The following is a 16646-nucleotide window of genomic DNA, read 5'->3' on the forward strand; positions in this document are numbered from 1 at the left end:
TTTGCAGACAACAGTCATCTAAGAAATCTCGTCATAAGCATAAACATTACATTGAACCCATTTTTGCCCGGTGTCTTCAGCTTTGTGTACTGGAAAATGTACGTTCTCGAGGTGCTTTCATATGTGCACATAATGAACCCCTAATTTTTTTTCTGCTGTATGTTCTCTGGAAGAGACATTTTCGGGTAGAAAGTGGGTTTAAACTACGTTTTAAAAAATTTGTTCATGGTGCAAGAACTTGGTAAAATCGGGTTTTAACCAAAACCAAAGGTCCCTAAACATTTTAAGATGTGCATTCAGTATGAAGTATCGAGTAAACAGAGCTGGTACACTGCTGCATTAGTGTGCACATCAGTGATAGTGGTAGCTGGGAGTTCAATCTTGTTGCTTGTCATATTCGCGTTTTTTTATGTGTTTGAGGCAAAGTGTTGCTGAAAAAAATTGTGTGCTTACAATGTAACATCCCAAACGGCCATTGACGTCAGACGGAAGTCCGACGATCATCCCGCTTCGGACTTTCGGATGCCAGTCGGAACACCAATTTTTTACCCAAAGTCAACCACCGGACGTCCGTCGGACGATCCGATGCAAGACCGCGGAACGTGTAGTCGATCCGACGGACGTCCGAACGCGGACGTACGGACATTTCTCGGACCGTCGCAGGGTACCGTGCATACCCAGGTTATTCAAGCGGTTTCTGCTTGCTTTTTGCAGCAGGAAGTCGGTAGGCCACTGTTATCATTAAGAACAAAAATAAGTAGCAATAGGTCCAACGAAAAATCATTTATTGCACGAGAGGGCTGCTTCCGAAGCGACAAACACGACACACAATATACATATACGGAAAATTACAAAACAACAGCGAAAACAGTCGTGGTGATCTTTTCACGTACACCGAGGTGAGCACGTTTGTCGAACTCTCGAGCGGTGGCGTGCAGAGCGAATGAAGGAAAATTTTACGCAGCGTAAGGATGAAGTGCTTGTTCCTGCACGGGGCTGCATTCCTATCGGGCTGTACTTGAGCGCGATTATTTCTGAAATTCCGTACCTGTTCTAAAAATTCGCTTTCTTTCCTTCGTAGAGCACCGCTCGAGCGCTTCAGACAAATGGGCTCACCTTTCATGGCGTTTCGCACATTCCAGTCGAGTTGACTCGGTCTGTGCGCACGACGTCGTGATCTTCAACCGGAAAAGGTACGCACACGACGCGACCTTAGCGCCCTCAGCGGCGGTGGCGGCAGCGGCGGCGCGCGCTCATGTTCGGCTGGGCCGCCGGCCGCCGCGACTGCTCAAATCGGCGGCCGGACGTACTACTGCTTGGCGCGGCGTCGTGAGCTGCTGCTGGCGTTGCAATCTGTAAATAAAGCGATGTGCGGTGGCAATTCTTTTCCGCTTTTACGGGGGTACCCGAATTGCTGGCAGCGAGATTCGTGACAGTTGCGCTGAAAAACACAACTCCGTGCTCGTGCCGTATTGCTCAGAATCAGAACTGACACGCCTTAAAACAGTAAACCCTAATCGTCGTCGGGCTGACTCGCGCTTAGGTTAGGAACTCGATCTTAGGTTGGTGCTCCTTATCACATTTAACACCAGTCATAGACTGTACGACAGCAGCTTATAACTGTTTTTCTAGCAGTGCTACATTCTCTGATCGGCGAAGTGGCTGCCTACCTGAAATCGTGGAGCCGTGTGAAGTACTGCTACTTAAGTTTTGAAGACTGTCTCATAAGTTCTAGTAGTTCACAATGAAAAAGCATAGGCATGCGAGGAAACAGTGGTAAAGTAGAACTACAATTGTCCGACAATTTATTAGAAGGAACAATAATAATTTATTTCCATTAAGTAAAAGTGCAGTGTGTGGCATAATAAGTCGTAACCGAAACTCCTGTACGTGCCCGGCGGGTCCAAACTCAATTTGCATGTATCCGGCGAAATTTCGTAAGTCCGCTGCTGCTGCGGCCGAATATGTTTGCAAAGGAAAATTCGATGTGCACAAGGAAGCGGGCGAGCATCATGGCGCTGACCGCACCCGCGATCGATCGACTGCCTCTAGCAGTCTGCAGATTGCCAGATTACCTTCGTCGGTGTGCCGTGATGTGGCGCCACCTTGTGTGTGAAGCACTGGATTTCTTTAATACGCAAAATTAAGTGGAGATAGCGCACGCAAACAAAGTTTTATACTGGCTTTAAAGTTTTAATTTAAAACCACAATTAAATGTAGCAGTTCAGGTTAACTCTCAGCAAAGCTATTTAATTATGTTAGCCAGCATGGGTAGCGGCACACAACGCCGAGCCGTCCGGCTGCCGATTTGAGTAACGTGACTGCGACGAGAAAGTCTCCGCGACCGTCTGTGAGCCATGTTTGGCGCCGGAGTAGGGGGCACGGGGAGTGGGGCACGGGCTCGACAGCCGGCAGCCGAAACCGAACAGTCTTCGTCGAGCACGCGCCGCCACCGCCGCTGAGGGCGCTAAGGTCGCGTAGTGCGCATACCTTTTCCGGTTCAAGATCACGACGTCGTGCGCAAAGACCGAGTCAGTCGAGTTCGGTCGAGAGGCTGGGTGCACGGGCGTAAGACGATGCGACGCAGGGAAACTTTTTCTAACTTCCAAGCTTTTTTTCAATCGCCGGTATAACTTGACCACCCTAGGCGCATTTTCACACATTTGCTTCCCTTCGGTAACAACTGTCACAAGATATATCCCACTGCCCAACGTCAGAGTACAACGACGCTTAATGGAAAATTGCTCCTTTCTCTTCCTGTCGAATGTTCTTTGCCGAAAACAGATGCACGAGATACTTATTCATCGATCTGAAGAGTCACACTGCGAACAGCGCTTGACGACGAAAAAAAATCGGAAAATGAGCTCGCAAGCACACAACCAGAAAGAACGCCGGCCATATTTCTTGTTTACTACAGCTACAGTAAGTGTGATGAGCGGCATGCAGCGCCTACGGGGCGCGTTGAAGCCTTCGGAGAGGAGCCGCGAGGGGGCGCGCGCTGTCGCTTATACGTTGGCCGATCCGAGTCGCGCCGTCTCTTCTGCACGCCGTCCGCCGCTGACCGCTGTCGGAAGTCGCGCTCGTTTCTTTTTGTGTTACAGCAACAGAGAAGTCTCTATGCGTACTCATGCCTCGTAAACAGAGTCATTGTTTTGTGCCAGGATGTACTACAGGCTACAAGTCGTGTAAAAAGAAACTGTCTTTGTTCGGGGTTCCGAAGGACCAGGCTGTGTTGGCGCAGTGGCGGCGAGCTATTCCACGTGCTGACAAGGAACTCGAAGAAAACTCCGCCGTGTGCGAGCTACACTTCGACGAGAGGTATATATCCCGCCACTTTGAACACATCGTGAACGGTGAAATTGTCCGGATTGACAGGGGTAGGCCTCTCTTGCTTCCGGGAGCTGTGCCTACACAGTTTCCTAATCTCCCGCATTACCTGTCAAAGAAGTTGCCTACAAGCAGGAAACGCCCAGCGAGGACTCCACTTTCAGCTCCACCTAGCAAGAAGAGTGCAGGAGACGAGCTTTCACCAGTGAGTGTTGAGACCGAAAGCCTCTCCAGCTCAGTTTTATTTGAGGACTTGGCCCTGCCGTCAGCTGCATGGGGAAAGCATACGTTAAGTGTTTCGCCTCTGACTGTGGCTTACAGCGTGTGTCGGACTGCAGTGGATAAGCGCATCTTGTTCGCAGAAAAGCTAGTTTTGTTTTCAGGACAAGGGGGCAGTGTGACGCATGATGTTTTTGTCAAAGGAGTGCAGCAAAAGAATGTCGCGTGTGAAGACCCTGCATCGCTCCTCGAAAGAGTGGACGCCATGAGCATTTGTCCGGGTGCAGGCACTATACACGAATTTCCATTCGTGCTTGGCAATAAGAAGATTGTTCTTTCAGATACGGCCATATCGAGCCAGAAATGCCAGGGCATCACCACTGAAGGCAAACCATGTATTCAGTGCAAGCATTTACGGAAAGCTCTTCTTAACCAAAGATCAAGAAAACGGTGCAGTCCGACTGGAGTAGCCCGAACTTCAAAGCGTAGAAGAGCACAAGCCCAAGCCACCCGTCGATTAAAAGTCAAGGTAGCACTTTGCACTCAAACTATTGAGAAGCTGAAGAGTCAAAGTGCAGAACTCGAAGAGGGCGTCCTCGCAGACCGGTTGAAAACGCTTCCACCAAAGCAAAGACTTGCTGTTATGCAATGTTATCAAGCCGCTCGCCGCAAATCAACAAAAGGCATGCACTACAACCAGGACTGGTTGCTAGAATGTATAATAATGAGAATGAAAAGCCCGAGGCTCTATGAGCATATCAGGCGGGAAGGCATACTCATTCTCCCAAGCAGAAGCTGCTTAAAGGTCCACATGCGCAAGTACAGAAGTGGGTTCGGATTTAACCCTGCTATAATCACGGGGATCGCAAAGAGAACTAAATCTATGGATGCATTCAAGTGTCACGGCGGCCTCATCGTGGACGAAATGAAGCTGACGGAATGCTTGAACGTTTGCACAGGAGGGAAAGTGGAAGGTCTGGTTGACTTGGGAAAATTCACTTTGGAAAACGACAGACATCTTCTCTGCGATCACGGTCTCATTATTATGTTTCAGCCTCTCACTGGTTCCTGGCACCAGATACTAGGAGTCTTTGCTTCCCGGGGCAACGTAAAGGCTCCGCTTTTGTCAAAAATTTTGATAGAAGCGGTTTTACTTGCTGAAAAGGCTGGGTTGAAGGTGGATTATATCACGGCGGATGGAGCATCATGGAACCGTTCAATGTGGCGTCTTTTTGGGATTTCCGGCTCCTCGACGTTCATCAGGCCATCTACACCACACCCTGTTGACGCAGCAAGACGCCTCTTCTTCATTTCTGATTTTCCGCATTTGGTAAAATGCGTTCGAAACGGCCTTCTCAAAGCAAGGTATAAAACACCTGAAGGTTCCGTATATATTGAACATATCAGAGCAGCACACAACGAGGATAAGTGTGCGCTTACTCTCAAAGTGATGCCAAAAATCACTGCTGCTCACGTGAACCCGAACAACTTTGAGAAGATGAAAGTGAACTTTGCTTTTCATCTTTTCAGTCCGCAAGTGCTTCGTGGCCTGTTCTTCTACCAGAAGCAAATTAAGGAGCAATGGGGTGATCCCGCACCAACGGAAGCCTTTGTTTTGCTGATGTGGAAGCTTATAAAGGCCATGACAGCACGCATACCATCTGAAGGATTAAAACCCGACTCTACAGCTGAGAAGCACATCAAGGATGTACTAAACTATCTAAACAGGTGGGAGGTTCATGCAAAAACTTCACCAGCAGGATTCCTTTCAGCAAGCACTGCCGAGGGGCTAAGAGTCACCCTTCAAGGTACGCTTGATCTAATGAGGTATCTTCATGAGAAACTTGGCTTTAAGTACCTGCTGACGTGCCGACTGAGCCAAGACTGCCTAGAGAAATTGTTTGGAATAATAAGACAATTTTCTGGCTGCAACGACCATCCCACTGCTGCGCAGTTCTTGCTCACCGTGAACTGTCTAAGTTTCTACGATTTGGTTAAAGCGCCGAGCAGCGGAAACTGTGAAGGGGGAGATCTGAAGTTTCTCCTTAGTAGTGAAGATTCAAATCAAGAACTGGATGCATTGCTGGAAGGTGGGAAGATTGAAGCTTCTCAGATTGTAAAGAAGTCCTTAAAGCTTTCTGACCATGAGTACCCTGAGAAGATGAGCGACTCACGGCTGGTATTTTTCATGGCAGGGTATGTTGCCCGCAAGACAATTCTGAAAACTGGGTGCAAGGAATGCAGTGATAAGCTGCTTGTTTCCGCTGATGACGCCAATGAACAGCTGGCCATGTTCACCAAGTTCTGTGACAATGGGGGCCTCATTTACCCTTCGGAAGAGCTATTCGCATTTGTCGATGCCCTCGAGACCACTTTTACGATGTGGTTCAGTTATAACGAGCTCCGCAGTGACAGCTTGGACGAGCTCGTTTCCTGCCTCCAAAACAACAATGTCACACTGGGCTGTGCACAACACGGCCCCAGCCTTAGCAACCAGATCAAAAAGTTCTTTCTAGTCACTCGTCTGCACTTCTACACGAAAGCCCTCAACAAGGAGAGAGCGTCTTCTCGTGAAAAGAAAAAGCACTTGAAGCTTAGGCGCGTCACTTAGCGAGCATCGAAGCCTGAGAATTGTATTTTGAACTGTTTGTGAGAAACTTTTCAAAGTTAACTTGTATTTCTGATAAGCGCTCAATAAATAAAATGCTTACTTCAGAGAACACCGAGGAATTTTCTGTTTTGCGTTCTGTAACGCGTGAGCGGGAGAAAATCGGGCAAAGCAAGCTTCCGCCAACCTTCAAAGCGCGCTCAGTTGGATTAACTTCGCACCTTGGAATTGCCAGTGGGTTAACGTGACTACTCTATTGCTGTTTCCCGCCATGTTCCAAAGAAAATATATGTTACGAAGCATTCTTTTAGCGTTATCGCGTTTTAGACTGCGCATGCAGGGCTGGCGGCTGCGGCGGCGGCTGCTGGAGCTGACGTGTGAACGAGCGTCAGCGCCATCTGGTGGTTTCCTCTCAAGGCGCCACGCGCGAACGGGCGCGGTCGTCACACTTCCCAATTCTAGCCACTGTATACAGCGCGGCTCGCGATCGGCTTTGGCAAGTTTTGGCTTTTAAGCCGGTCTTTTCTTTTGCAATGAATAAAAATAGGAATAAAGTGTATAAGTAGCTTCTAAAGTGTTTAAAATTGTAGTTTAACGTTTGCAATCACTAGCAGGCATTACTTTTTGGTTAAATGCAATACTGGATTAAAGATTCAAATCAATTCAAGTCGCAAGAATCCGATAAATCTAAACAAACATGGTGGACCAAAATTATTGTGTTCTAGAATACTAAGGTCGTTATAACAAAATCAATCGTCCGCCTTGTTCGAGGATTGCTTTTTGTTCATTGCACAAAGTAACCTTTCGGCACGAATTGAGGCTCGATGTGAGGCGCATGTGTCAACATGCGTGCATTTGGCTGGCGGTTGTTGGGGTGGAGCTGACAGAAGCGTTTGGGTGCAGGTGGGCTGGAAACGCTGATTGGTCGATGGGATGCGCTTCTCCGTGACGTTTTTCTGCTTCTCCCTCGTTCTCAACCGGATGTGGGGTCGCCGCGCCTCTCTCGGCCTGTCCCTAGACGTCCTAGGGAATCGCTAGGTCCGGCCGTCCGCCGTGCTTGCGTGGTGCGCGGGCATTCGCTTCGTGAACCTAGGCGGCGGCGGGCGCGTTTCGGGAGCTGTCCAGGTATGGCTTTTTTGCGTGGTGCGCTCGTCGGCGACAGCCAGCTGAAATTTCTGTGCACGCCGTTAGTGAGAACATGCACTTTCAGCTTTAGCGGCCACGACGCAATCAGCCTAGCTGAAATGATTCGAGAGACATGCTTTCGGCACGCCGATTTTGTTGTCCTATATGTTGGCGGCAACGATCTCGACAGAGGGGATGACCCGCGAGAAATCGCCAGCCACATAAAGGTAGGCATTTTATCTCAAATTTTGCTTCCAGCCACATAAAGGTAGGCATTTTATCTCAAATTTCGCTTCATGAAGTGCTGTACCGCTTACCTACATGTCTTGCGCATTCCAGGACCTCGTTTTGCTGCTGCAGCAGAACGTGGCCAGTGTCGTGCTGGCCTTCAAAGTCTTGCCACGCCATTTCGATGAGCCACGTAAGGCGCAATTTGAGGACCGCCGGCGTCGCCAGCTGAACCGCCGTCTGTCAGCCACGCTGAAGCGCTTGTCGGGCGTGCACATTCTCAACCCCGAGGTAAGGGTTGAACAACATTTTCGCAAGTTTTCTCGAGCAGAACTCACCAAATTGCGGCGCTTGTAACGTAACTTTTTTTGCAGCATCGTTTCCTGGATGCTTCTGGCAAGCCGATGCTGTCCTTGTTTGCCGCAGACCGATATCACGTGGCGAGAGACCGGGGCATCGACCAGATGTCAAAGATTATCGTCGCGGCCCTCGTCAAGATCTACGGACCAGGGATAGCGTCGGCTTCAAGGGCAAGACCAGGGGAGGTGTACGTCGTGCACCGGTGTCGTCGGTGCGGAGCCAAATGGCACAAGACGGACCACTGCTGGGCCTACTGCTCACCGCGCCGCCACGCCGTTGCAGGTCGCGGTTGAAGTGCTCCTGCAAACGGCCCTTTTTAGGGCCACCTCATTGTTTCCTGGCAGATCGCGAGCGTCCCGTTTCGTGCCCGTATTCCCTCTCTGTCGAAATCGACGCCAGACATCAAAATCGCGCGGTGTGAGCTAGTAAATCGCTGGTAGAGACAAAAACTCGTGCTTGTATACAGACTTACCCATCTCCAGTGCGCCTTTGTTTATTTCCGTAGGCACTACTCGCGCTTTGTAGAAATCGACGCCAGCCGCGAAATTTTACATGTTAGACCTCGCTACAGCATTAGCGCAGCGTGCCTTCGTTTCTTTACGTTCTAACTTTTATGCAGCGCACCTTTGTTTGCTCGTTACTTTTGTTCTTTTCAGTCGTTTCCTGAATCCGTCCAAAGAGCCGGGCTAAATGGATGATTATGGAACCACATGGCGATTGCACTGCATACAGCACGACTTTGGTCCCTGTGTTTTTAAATAAAAACATCAGATGTCGAAGGTCATGGTCGTGTCCGAGGATGGCTTCCACAGCTGGGGCCTAACCATAGGGACCGCACACGCTTTGTCGTCGTTGCCAAGTGGAGAGGCCCAAGATGGCTGGCATCCTTAATAAAGATCCCTTCTCGGGGCCGCTTTAGTGTTTCCTGGCAGATCACGCGCTTTCCACCCTGTGCACATGCTCTCTTTTCCAATTAAAAAGGTCCTTTAAACCCTGCAGAAGGCATGAATTAGCAAGTGCTAATAACAAGATGTTGCATGGTACTTGAACAATAGCGGCTACAATGACGAAGGTGAAGTGCTGGAGTTACACGGAAATAAAAAAGGTTGGGGGTGCCCACATAACCTGAAATGGTTTTGTACAGGACTCCTAGTTAATTGCATTTGGAAGAGAAAGACAAGGTTTAATTTTGCAGTGTAAGCTTGCTTCTCTAGAATGAACAGAGAACGTTGCCTCACACTGTTTGGGCCACCTTCCTTGACCCCATGAAAAAAAAAAAAAACAGGATGCCTCTGGGAAACTATTTGCGGAATTTCCGCCCCCCGATCCAGAAGGGGAAGGGGGGGTGAGGGGTGACGGCCTTTTCTTTGTCGGGCTCGGCGCGACGCACGATGGACAAGACGGCGAAAGGAAGGGGGCTGTCAGTGACGCATGTTCTGCGCTGTCATTAGGACGAGCTGCCCGGCCTCTCCGCGGCAGCTCCCCTTTGAACCCCCCGCCTGTTCAATCGGAGGCGGGCGACGGCGGGGTGGTGCTGAAAAGGAGCGCCCTTGGGGTCAAGTGCCCCCCGAGCGCTTTGAATCTCGCGTATTGTTCGCGCCCGAACCGAACAAGACGCGGCGCGCGGCTGAGACCAATTTGAGTCAAACCAGGTCCAGATGTGGCGGTGGCCAGCCGGTTTACCGGCTTCGGGCTAAGCCGCGCGCGAGCAACGCGCAATTCCCCTGGAAGGTCAAGACAAGCGGTCATGCGGGCACAGCGAAAGCGCCTCGCGACAGACGATCTGGCGACACAGCTAATTGAATACAGCGGGAGCGGCCGATCGTCAGCGAAAATCAGTCGCACGTGTGCGCGCGATATGCAGATATGCAGCTAGTGGTGCTCTTGTAGCGTGTTTCGTCTTTGTTATTGTTTGCATAGGTCGTGATCGCTTATGCATCTTTTTTGAACCTCAAACGTAGTACTTGCCCAGAAGATGGCACGATCAAAAATAGCAGATGGCAAATGGGGCAAAAAGAGAACATTAAAAAAATAATCGCTTCACTAGCAAGAAGGACAGTGGTAAACCGGCACGATAAAGCGCAAGCTTCACGAAACCTGGTGAGAGGATCGGTGGTGAATCCTTCGATGTAGACGGCTCAAGTACAACTGGCTACGTCTCATCGACTTTTCTCTTCCCTGCAGCTTCATGCAAGATGTTGCTGTGAACAACATATCTAATACACGTGCAGCAGGGGATTCCTCCTTTCTGTTTTGTTCATACGCTTCGATCAGTAATTTGATGCTCCCCTGCTCCACGTGTTTTATAAATACTGTCGAAAATCGTACTCGAATATAACAACTTCGAATTCATCAATCAACACTATTCACAAATTAACGGCACAGCCATGGGTACAAGGATGGCCCACACCTACGTCAACATCTTCATGCATAGTAATAAGTCTAAATTTTTGAAAGATTGTCCCATTAAGCCCACCCTATACAAACGCTACTTGGATGACATCTTTTTAATTTGGACTGACACACCTCGTCCACCCCAACATATCTTTCACTTACACGTGCGCCCACACCACAATTAACTTCCTAGATGTTGAGATTTTGGTAAACGAAAGCTCACTCACCACAAGTGTATATAGAAAACCGACGGACCGTCAACAATACGTACACTTCCAAAGCTGCCATCCTCGTCACTTTAAAACAAGCATCCCATACTCTCAGGCACATCGATCTAAAGGAATATGTTCCCAAGATGAAGACTTCGTAAAAAATTCCAAACGCATGCAAGAAGTCCTCATTAAGCAGCGATACCCGTCGCCATTGCCGACGATGCCATTCAAAGGACATCTAAACCCAACCGAGAGCAAATACTGGAGTGACGTCGATACAGCGAGCAAACAGACCATCAGGCAAATCGCGTACTTCCCTTCACCAGTAACCCAGCCGCCTAACGTACGTAAACAAAATCTTCAAAAAAACATTTCAACATTCTCAAACAAAGCGAGCTAGCGCCTCGCCAAAATTTTCACTGCTCTGCCTCATGCAGTCTACAGACGACCGAAAAACATTCGAAACATTCTAATACACTCAGTCACATAAAGAGCCGGTTTTGGGGTGTCGACCTTGTGGAAAAAGTAGATTCCAGGTCTGCAAACACATTACAAACATCAAGCTGTGAAATAAGCACAGCTTCAGGATTCAAATGGAAAATTAATGACAACTCTGATTGGGATTTCTGCAACGTAATATACCTCCTAGGATGCAGTGTGTGCAGTACGCAGTACATTGGGCAGACCGTTAACTTTATACGAATTCGCTTTAATAACCACCGCGCGCATATTTTATCTCTACCTTCCCTTGTCAGAACACATATATTAATGAGAAAAACGACCCATTTGATGCAATTAAGTTCACAGTCCTACAGGGTGGGTTCCACAACAAAGAGAGCAACGGGAGTCGTACTTTATTTACAAATTTGTAACAATTCCTCACGGCATTAATGAAAGTCCGGGTTTATTGACCTCCATCGCCCCTTTCAGAGCCAGTGCTGACCTTAGGAGTGCCGGCGCGTCAAACCTCGGTCGTTTGTCGCCAGCGGCATCTTTTTCAAGCTTCGCTGCCCGTCCGCTTACACAAAGCTCTGAATTCATCCCCCGATATGGAACCTGTGGCTCTGGTTGATTGCCTTTTGGTTTTCCCGATTTTGTGCTTTTGATATCAGTCACCTGGTGGTCACATGTGTACATATAGGACTGGTTTCTGTGAATAAACTTCAGTTGATGTCCGGCGATTGTGTGTCTGTTCTTCCTTCGTCCGTGTTTTTCGTGCGCCAGAACGATGTATCATAATGCCCCACCCCTGTATTGCCAGTTCGACGCACCACCTTGCCGAGCGGGGTGCAATTGAAGAACCAAGAACCCTTGATGGGCACAAAAGAAAAATACTAGAAAAAGGAGAAAGAAATAAAGAGAAAAAGAAAAACGCTTTGTCCCCTGCCGCCCAGCGAGCTTGCGCGGGAGGCCAGCCCGGAGGAAAAAAGGAATAACGAGGGGAGGGAGGGCATCCGGGCCCTCAAAGCAACAATAACAGACTTTGGCAGAGTCCCGGAGCAGATAAGAATCATAGATGCATGTACTGCCCGTGCCGCCGGCCAAAACGAGCAAACAAATAAACAATAAATTCAGAAAGGGCAGTAGACGTTCCAGGAGCGTCTTCGGTACGAATAGTGAAGGCGGAATCAGCGGCGCAGTTAGCTTACCTACACACACGTGCACTGTGCATGAAACACACACACAAAAGAAAAAGAAAAAAGGCGGCAAAACATACGAGTTCGCGAAAGTGTCCTGTGGGGTGGTAAAGGAGAATGGCAGGAGCATTTAATCAAGGGTTCTTGGTTCTTCAATTGCACCCCGCTCGACAAGGTGGTACGTCGAACTGGGAAGACAGGGGTGGGGGATGAATTAAGAGCTTTGTGTAAGCGGACGGGCAGCGAAGCTTGAAAAAGATGCCGCTGGCGACAAACGACCGAGGTTTGACGCGCCGGCACTCCTAAGGTCAGCACTGGCTCTGAAAGGGGCGATGGAGGTCAATAAACCCGGACTTTCATTAATGCCGTGAGGAATTGTTACAAATTTGTAAATAAAGTACGACTCCCGTTGCTCTCTTTGTTGTGGAACCCACCCTGTAGGACTGTGAACTTAATTGCATCAAATGGGTCGTTTTTCTCATTAATATATGTGTTTTGACAAGGGGATGATGGGTAGGAATAAGATATTTACTTATGCAAGAGTGACTAGCTATGCGCAAAAATTTCCGTGTTTCAATTTTCAAAACTGCGAACTTTGACCGCAGCGTCCCGGACAAATAATTCCAACTCCCGACCGCGTTTTTAAATTCATTCTAAACGGGGTACGTGTTTACTGGTATCTGCAGTGGTCGGCTGCGCAACTAATCGAGATATGTATGAAAATATTTATACCAGGTCATCATAGATGAGTCATACCTCGTAACATAACTGGAAAAGGGCAAGAACAAATCATATGGCACAAGATGTTCATAAGCAGCAGAAAGGCATGATTTATCGAAGCCAACACGTGAATGTTCATCCAAACAGTCATGTTAGCACCAGCAGGGCTCGTCTACACAGCTGCCAACAATATTAGTAATCTGCCAACACAATCAAAGCATTCACAAGGTACGATGGGACAAAAGCTTGCCAAGGTAACATATGAGTATGTTTATCCAAACAGTGGAACCATCATAAATCCCAAAGTGAGCTTGGTTCACGCAGCTATTTGCAAATCTTTGAAGATACGACATTCACAGCAAGGTTCAATGCACTTTAGGAAAGAAACACGTGACAATATTTCGCTGTTCCTCAAAAAAGGTTTTCTGTGCAGGCTATTGATCTGTCTGTACTGAATCATCCTTATCTTTGTGTATCAAAAGTTTCCTCATTCATAGTATATAACTGAAGAACCCACTCATCAAATAATAGAGGGGGTCACATTTTTGCGCCATTTTTTCATCTGCATTATTGTCTTTTATTTTGTTTCAACTAATAAGCTAAACAGACATAAATTGGTTAGAACACTGTTTAATTGGAACTTTCAGAGCTTGGGTTTTTCAACAAAGATTCCGTCTCCAATGCTTAATTACAGTCTTGAAAGCTCTATGTGCACTGGTATGTATGTCTTGACCATCTTCCATTAACGGAGATTAAGGTTCTTGGACAACGGCCGCAGCAGTTGTTGGCCTTGATGGCCTACCAAACACTGTTGTGCTTCTTGATAGCGTTTTTTTTAGCCCTGGGCTATGGCTTTGCTGTATGCAAAGTTATTTCTGTTCTGTGCTTAAATTTAGCTCAGCTGTTTCCTCCTTCCTTTTTATATTCCACCATCTCCTTCCCCCAGTGTAGTGCGGCAGCAAGTCGGTATCTTCTGGTTAACGTCCGTGCCTTTACTTCTCTCCCTTCTCTTGGGAGCTTCACCTAACTCTGCATGACCTGAGGCATATTGCTCGCTGGCATACTAAATTTGATATATATTTTATTTTGCTTTTGCCGCTCACATGGCCCTCACAAGTATGCTCAGTGCCCTTACTTCTCCCTTTTTTCGCTGTTAGTTTTCGTTTTCCTTGTATATTTACGACAGTGGTCTTCTGCAAAGATTTTTTTTCCTGCAAGATGGAATTGCAACTCTAGCAGCGAACATCTGCACACAAAGACTGCTGTCCAAACAGTAAAATCATCGTTAGATCACAATCACAAAAGAAGCCCCATCTGTACAATTGGTAACAGGCTGCTCTAGGCCCCAGAATGAGCACAATCAGTTAAAGCATGCAGGACGGAATTTATTTACCCGGATGTGACTTTGGTGGCTGTGTCATCCGAGGTTTTGCAAATTTAATTATTTTCAGAGGTGCAACCTATCACTCTAGTTTCCTCTTGGAAGCTGAGAACTGCTTTTGTGTAACCTGTGATCAGGAGCATAGCGGTTCGCATATCAGCCACGCCTTTTACAAAATTGCACATACCCATAGGGAGGACAAGCCGTGCAAGGAAGTGCCTTGATTTTGGCTCTGCCCATAGACTTCTCTCGTGGCGTTTGCAATTTTTTGTTGTTCTCTCCTGCTCCTTTTCTTCCGTTCAACATTCTTGTCATTTTTTTCCTGATTTGCCCGTGTTTATTATTAAACAAGACATTCTCAATATATTTACTGCCTGGGAGCCCCTATGAATTTCTGGAAGTCCTCATGTCTTGGCTTGCATCCTATTCTGCCTGACATCAATGCAGAAATGAGCACAGTCACATAACCCCTCTAATAATGGCAAAATTGAATTTCTGTTAATTCAGTTATAAATGGCTGCGTATATAATGAATAATTATACTGTAAGAATTTAAAATACAATTAGTCCAAAATAAAGTTAGCAAGAAACAAAGGGGGGTTGAGGCATCCATGAATTTAACTGCTTGTGGAATCAAGCATGAGCTCCAAGAAACCAAAGAATTCACCAGAAACAAGTATGAGAATCTCTGCAGTAACTGCTTACTTTCATAAAGGTATAAATGGAATATGCTGATAGGATTATTTTACGGCAATAAACAGCACTGAAAAGCAATGGAAGAATGAAATTTTACCTTGCAATAGTTAGAATATAGTTTACGACAGACACAAAACCTTGCTACTGGCCCTTGAACTGCGTTAACTTTGTAAATTTCTGTCGAACCCTTTCATAATGTAGCCTATGTGTGATTGACCTGGCAACGTGATGCATTCTTACATCCAGATATTTGTCAACTATTGCCCTCATTAAATGAGCTGAGTGGCTCTGCAGGGCATACCTATCAAGCATATGCTCATCTAGACCCTTAAACAGGTCTCTGCCAATGAATGTAGTCATTGTAGTAAGGGCAACCTTAGCTGAAAGTGTTTGGGATGGCAGTGAGGAATATGCAAGAGCCCTGCGCAAGTGCTTCTCTGTTTCTCGGCAAATCGTTAACACATCTCTTGAAGGATAGTTAAATCCACCGGAGGACTTTCTTTGTATGAGAGAGTGTGCAGTGCATACAGGGCTTGAAACAGTCAGTGCAGAAGTGCACTCGGAGCACTTGATGCGGGCCTGCAAATGACGAATAACAAAACCGGCAATGTGTGCAATGATGGAATCACCAAGATCCGAAATTTTGCCTGGATCTGCGCAGTACGCGTGATCTTCTGGAAGGGTCTCTGTTGAAACGGCTTCACTGTCGGCAAGGCTTCTTCTCAAGGTGCTCAAGTTAACCACGTCGGTGGAAGAAGGCTTTGCTGTTGAACTCGCATACAAAATTTGAATTTGTTCTAGTGGAAGACAGTTCCCAGCAGCAACATCCTTCACCTCATTTTCTATTATTAGGCGTTTGTATGCTGCAGCAAACTGTCTTGCTGTAGGATTGTCATCGCATCCCCCAAATGAACGAATTGCACCAAAGAACAATTCCAAGTGATCTTAGTTTTATTGTAGGAAGGTATGCCAGTAGCTGATTGTCCCAGATTAAATGATTGTATAGAGAGATAACACTTTCGATGCAGATAATAAAGCCGATAAATCCAGTTTTCCTGTTAGTTTCAATTATTAGCTTTCCATCTGCTGACTCTCGCAGCGATGATTGTATAGAGAGATAACACTTTCGATGCAGATAATAAAGCCGATAAATCCAGTTTTCCTGTTAGTTTCAATTATTAGCTTTCCATCTGCTGACTCTCGCAGCGATGATTGTATAGAGAGATAACACTTTCGATGCAGATAATAAAGCCGATAAATCCAGTTTTCCTGTTAGTTTCAATTATTAGCTTTCCATCTGCTGACTCTCGCAGCGAAGAAAAGTAGGACTTCAGTTTTTGCAGGTATGCGATGACAACAGTCGAGTTTTCAATGGTCAGCGGCTTCTTCCACCCATACTGTTTTAGGTGTGAGTTAAGGATATCAAATGTGTCATTTACATACCTAAAAAATTTTTCGGTTGCGGAAGTTTGGCGGAGTCTTGGAATATTCTGTGCTCTGCATTCTGCTAAAGCGTCAGCTACAGACTTGCTGAAGAGCTGTGCAGCAAGAGAGACTTTCATCGGCTGACTTTTCTAATCTATGTGCGACTGCCTCAGCTTATTAGCTAAATGGAGCCCTTCTGCATACTGAACCTCATGGAGGTCCTCAATATGCTTCCAATTAACCACTCCACGGTCTTCATCTACAATGATTCTTTTGTCACAAAGTGTGTTGCGCAGGAGCTTCAGCATATGGCAT

The 16646-nt window shown here is 47.1% G+C and overlaps 1 protein-coding gene across 1 annotated transcript; it reads left to right on the forward strand.

Moving 5' to 3' along the window:
- The first annotated feature begins 7149 nt into the window (after positions 1-7149).
- LOC144116349 (uncharacterized) lies at positions 7150-8651 on the forward strand. Its single transcript, XM_077651095.1, has 3 exons — positions 7150-7506; positions 7619-7798; positions 7882-8651. Exons 1-3 carry the CDS (start codon positions 7282-7284, stop codon positions 8158-8160), a joined length of 684 nt encoding a protein of 227 aa, XP_077507221.1. The 5' UTR covers positions 7150-7281; the 3' UTR covers positions 8161-8651.
- The last annotated feature ends 7995 nt before the right edge of the window (positions 8652-16646 follow it).

Source organism: Amblyomma americanum, chromosome 1 (genome assembly GCF_052857255.1).
Source record: "Amblyomma americanum isolate KBUSLIRL-KWMA chromosome 1, ASM5285725v1, whole genome shotgun sequence".
Lineage (NCBI taxonomy): Eukaryota > Metazoa > Arthropoda > Arachnida > Ixodida > Ixodidae > Amblyomma > Amblyomma americanum.

What these genes read in the sequence shown, in the direction of transcription:
- LOC144116349 (XM_077651095.1), top strand. Translation starts at nt 7,282, where the DNA reads ATGGCTTTTTTGCGTGGTGCGCTCGTCGGCGACAGCCAGCTGAAATTT. An exon ending in AAATCGCCAGCCACATAAAG is followed by an intron (nt 7,507 to 7,618) that starts GTAGGCATTTTA and finishes TGCGCATTCCAG; the next exon opens with GACCTCGTTTTGCTGCTGCA. An exon ending in TGCACATTCTCAACCCCGAG is followed by an intron (nt 7,799 to 7,881) that starts GTAAGGGTTGAA and finishes CTTTTTTTGCAG; the next exon opens with CATCGTTTCCTGGATGCTTC.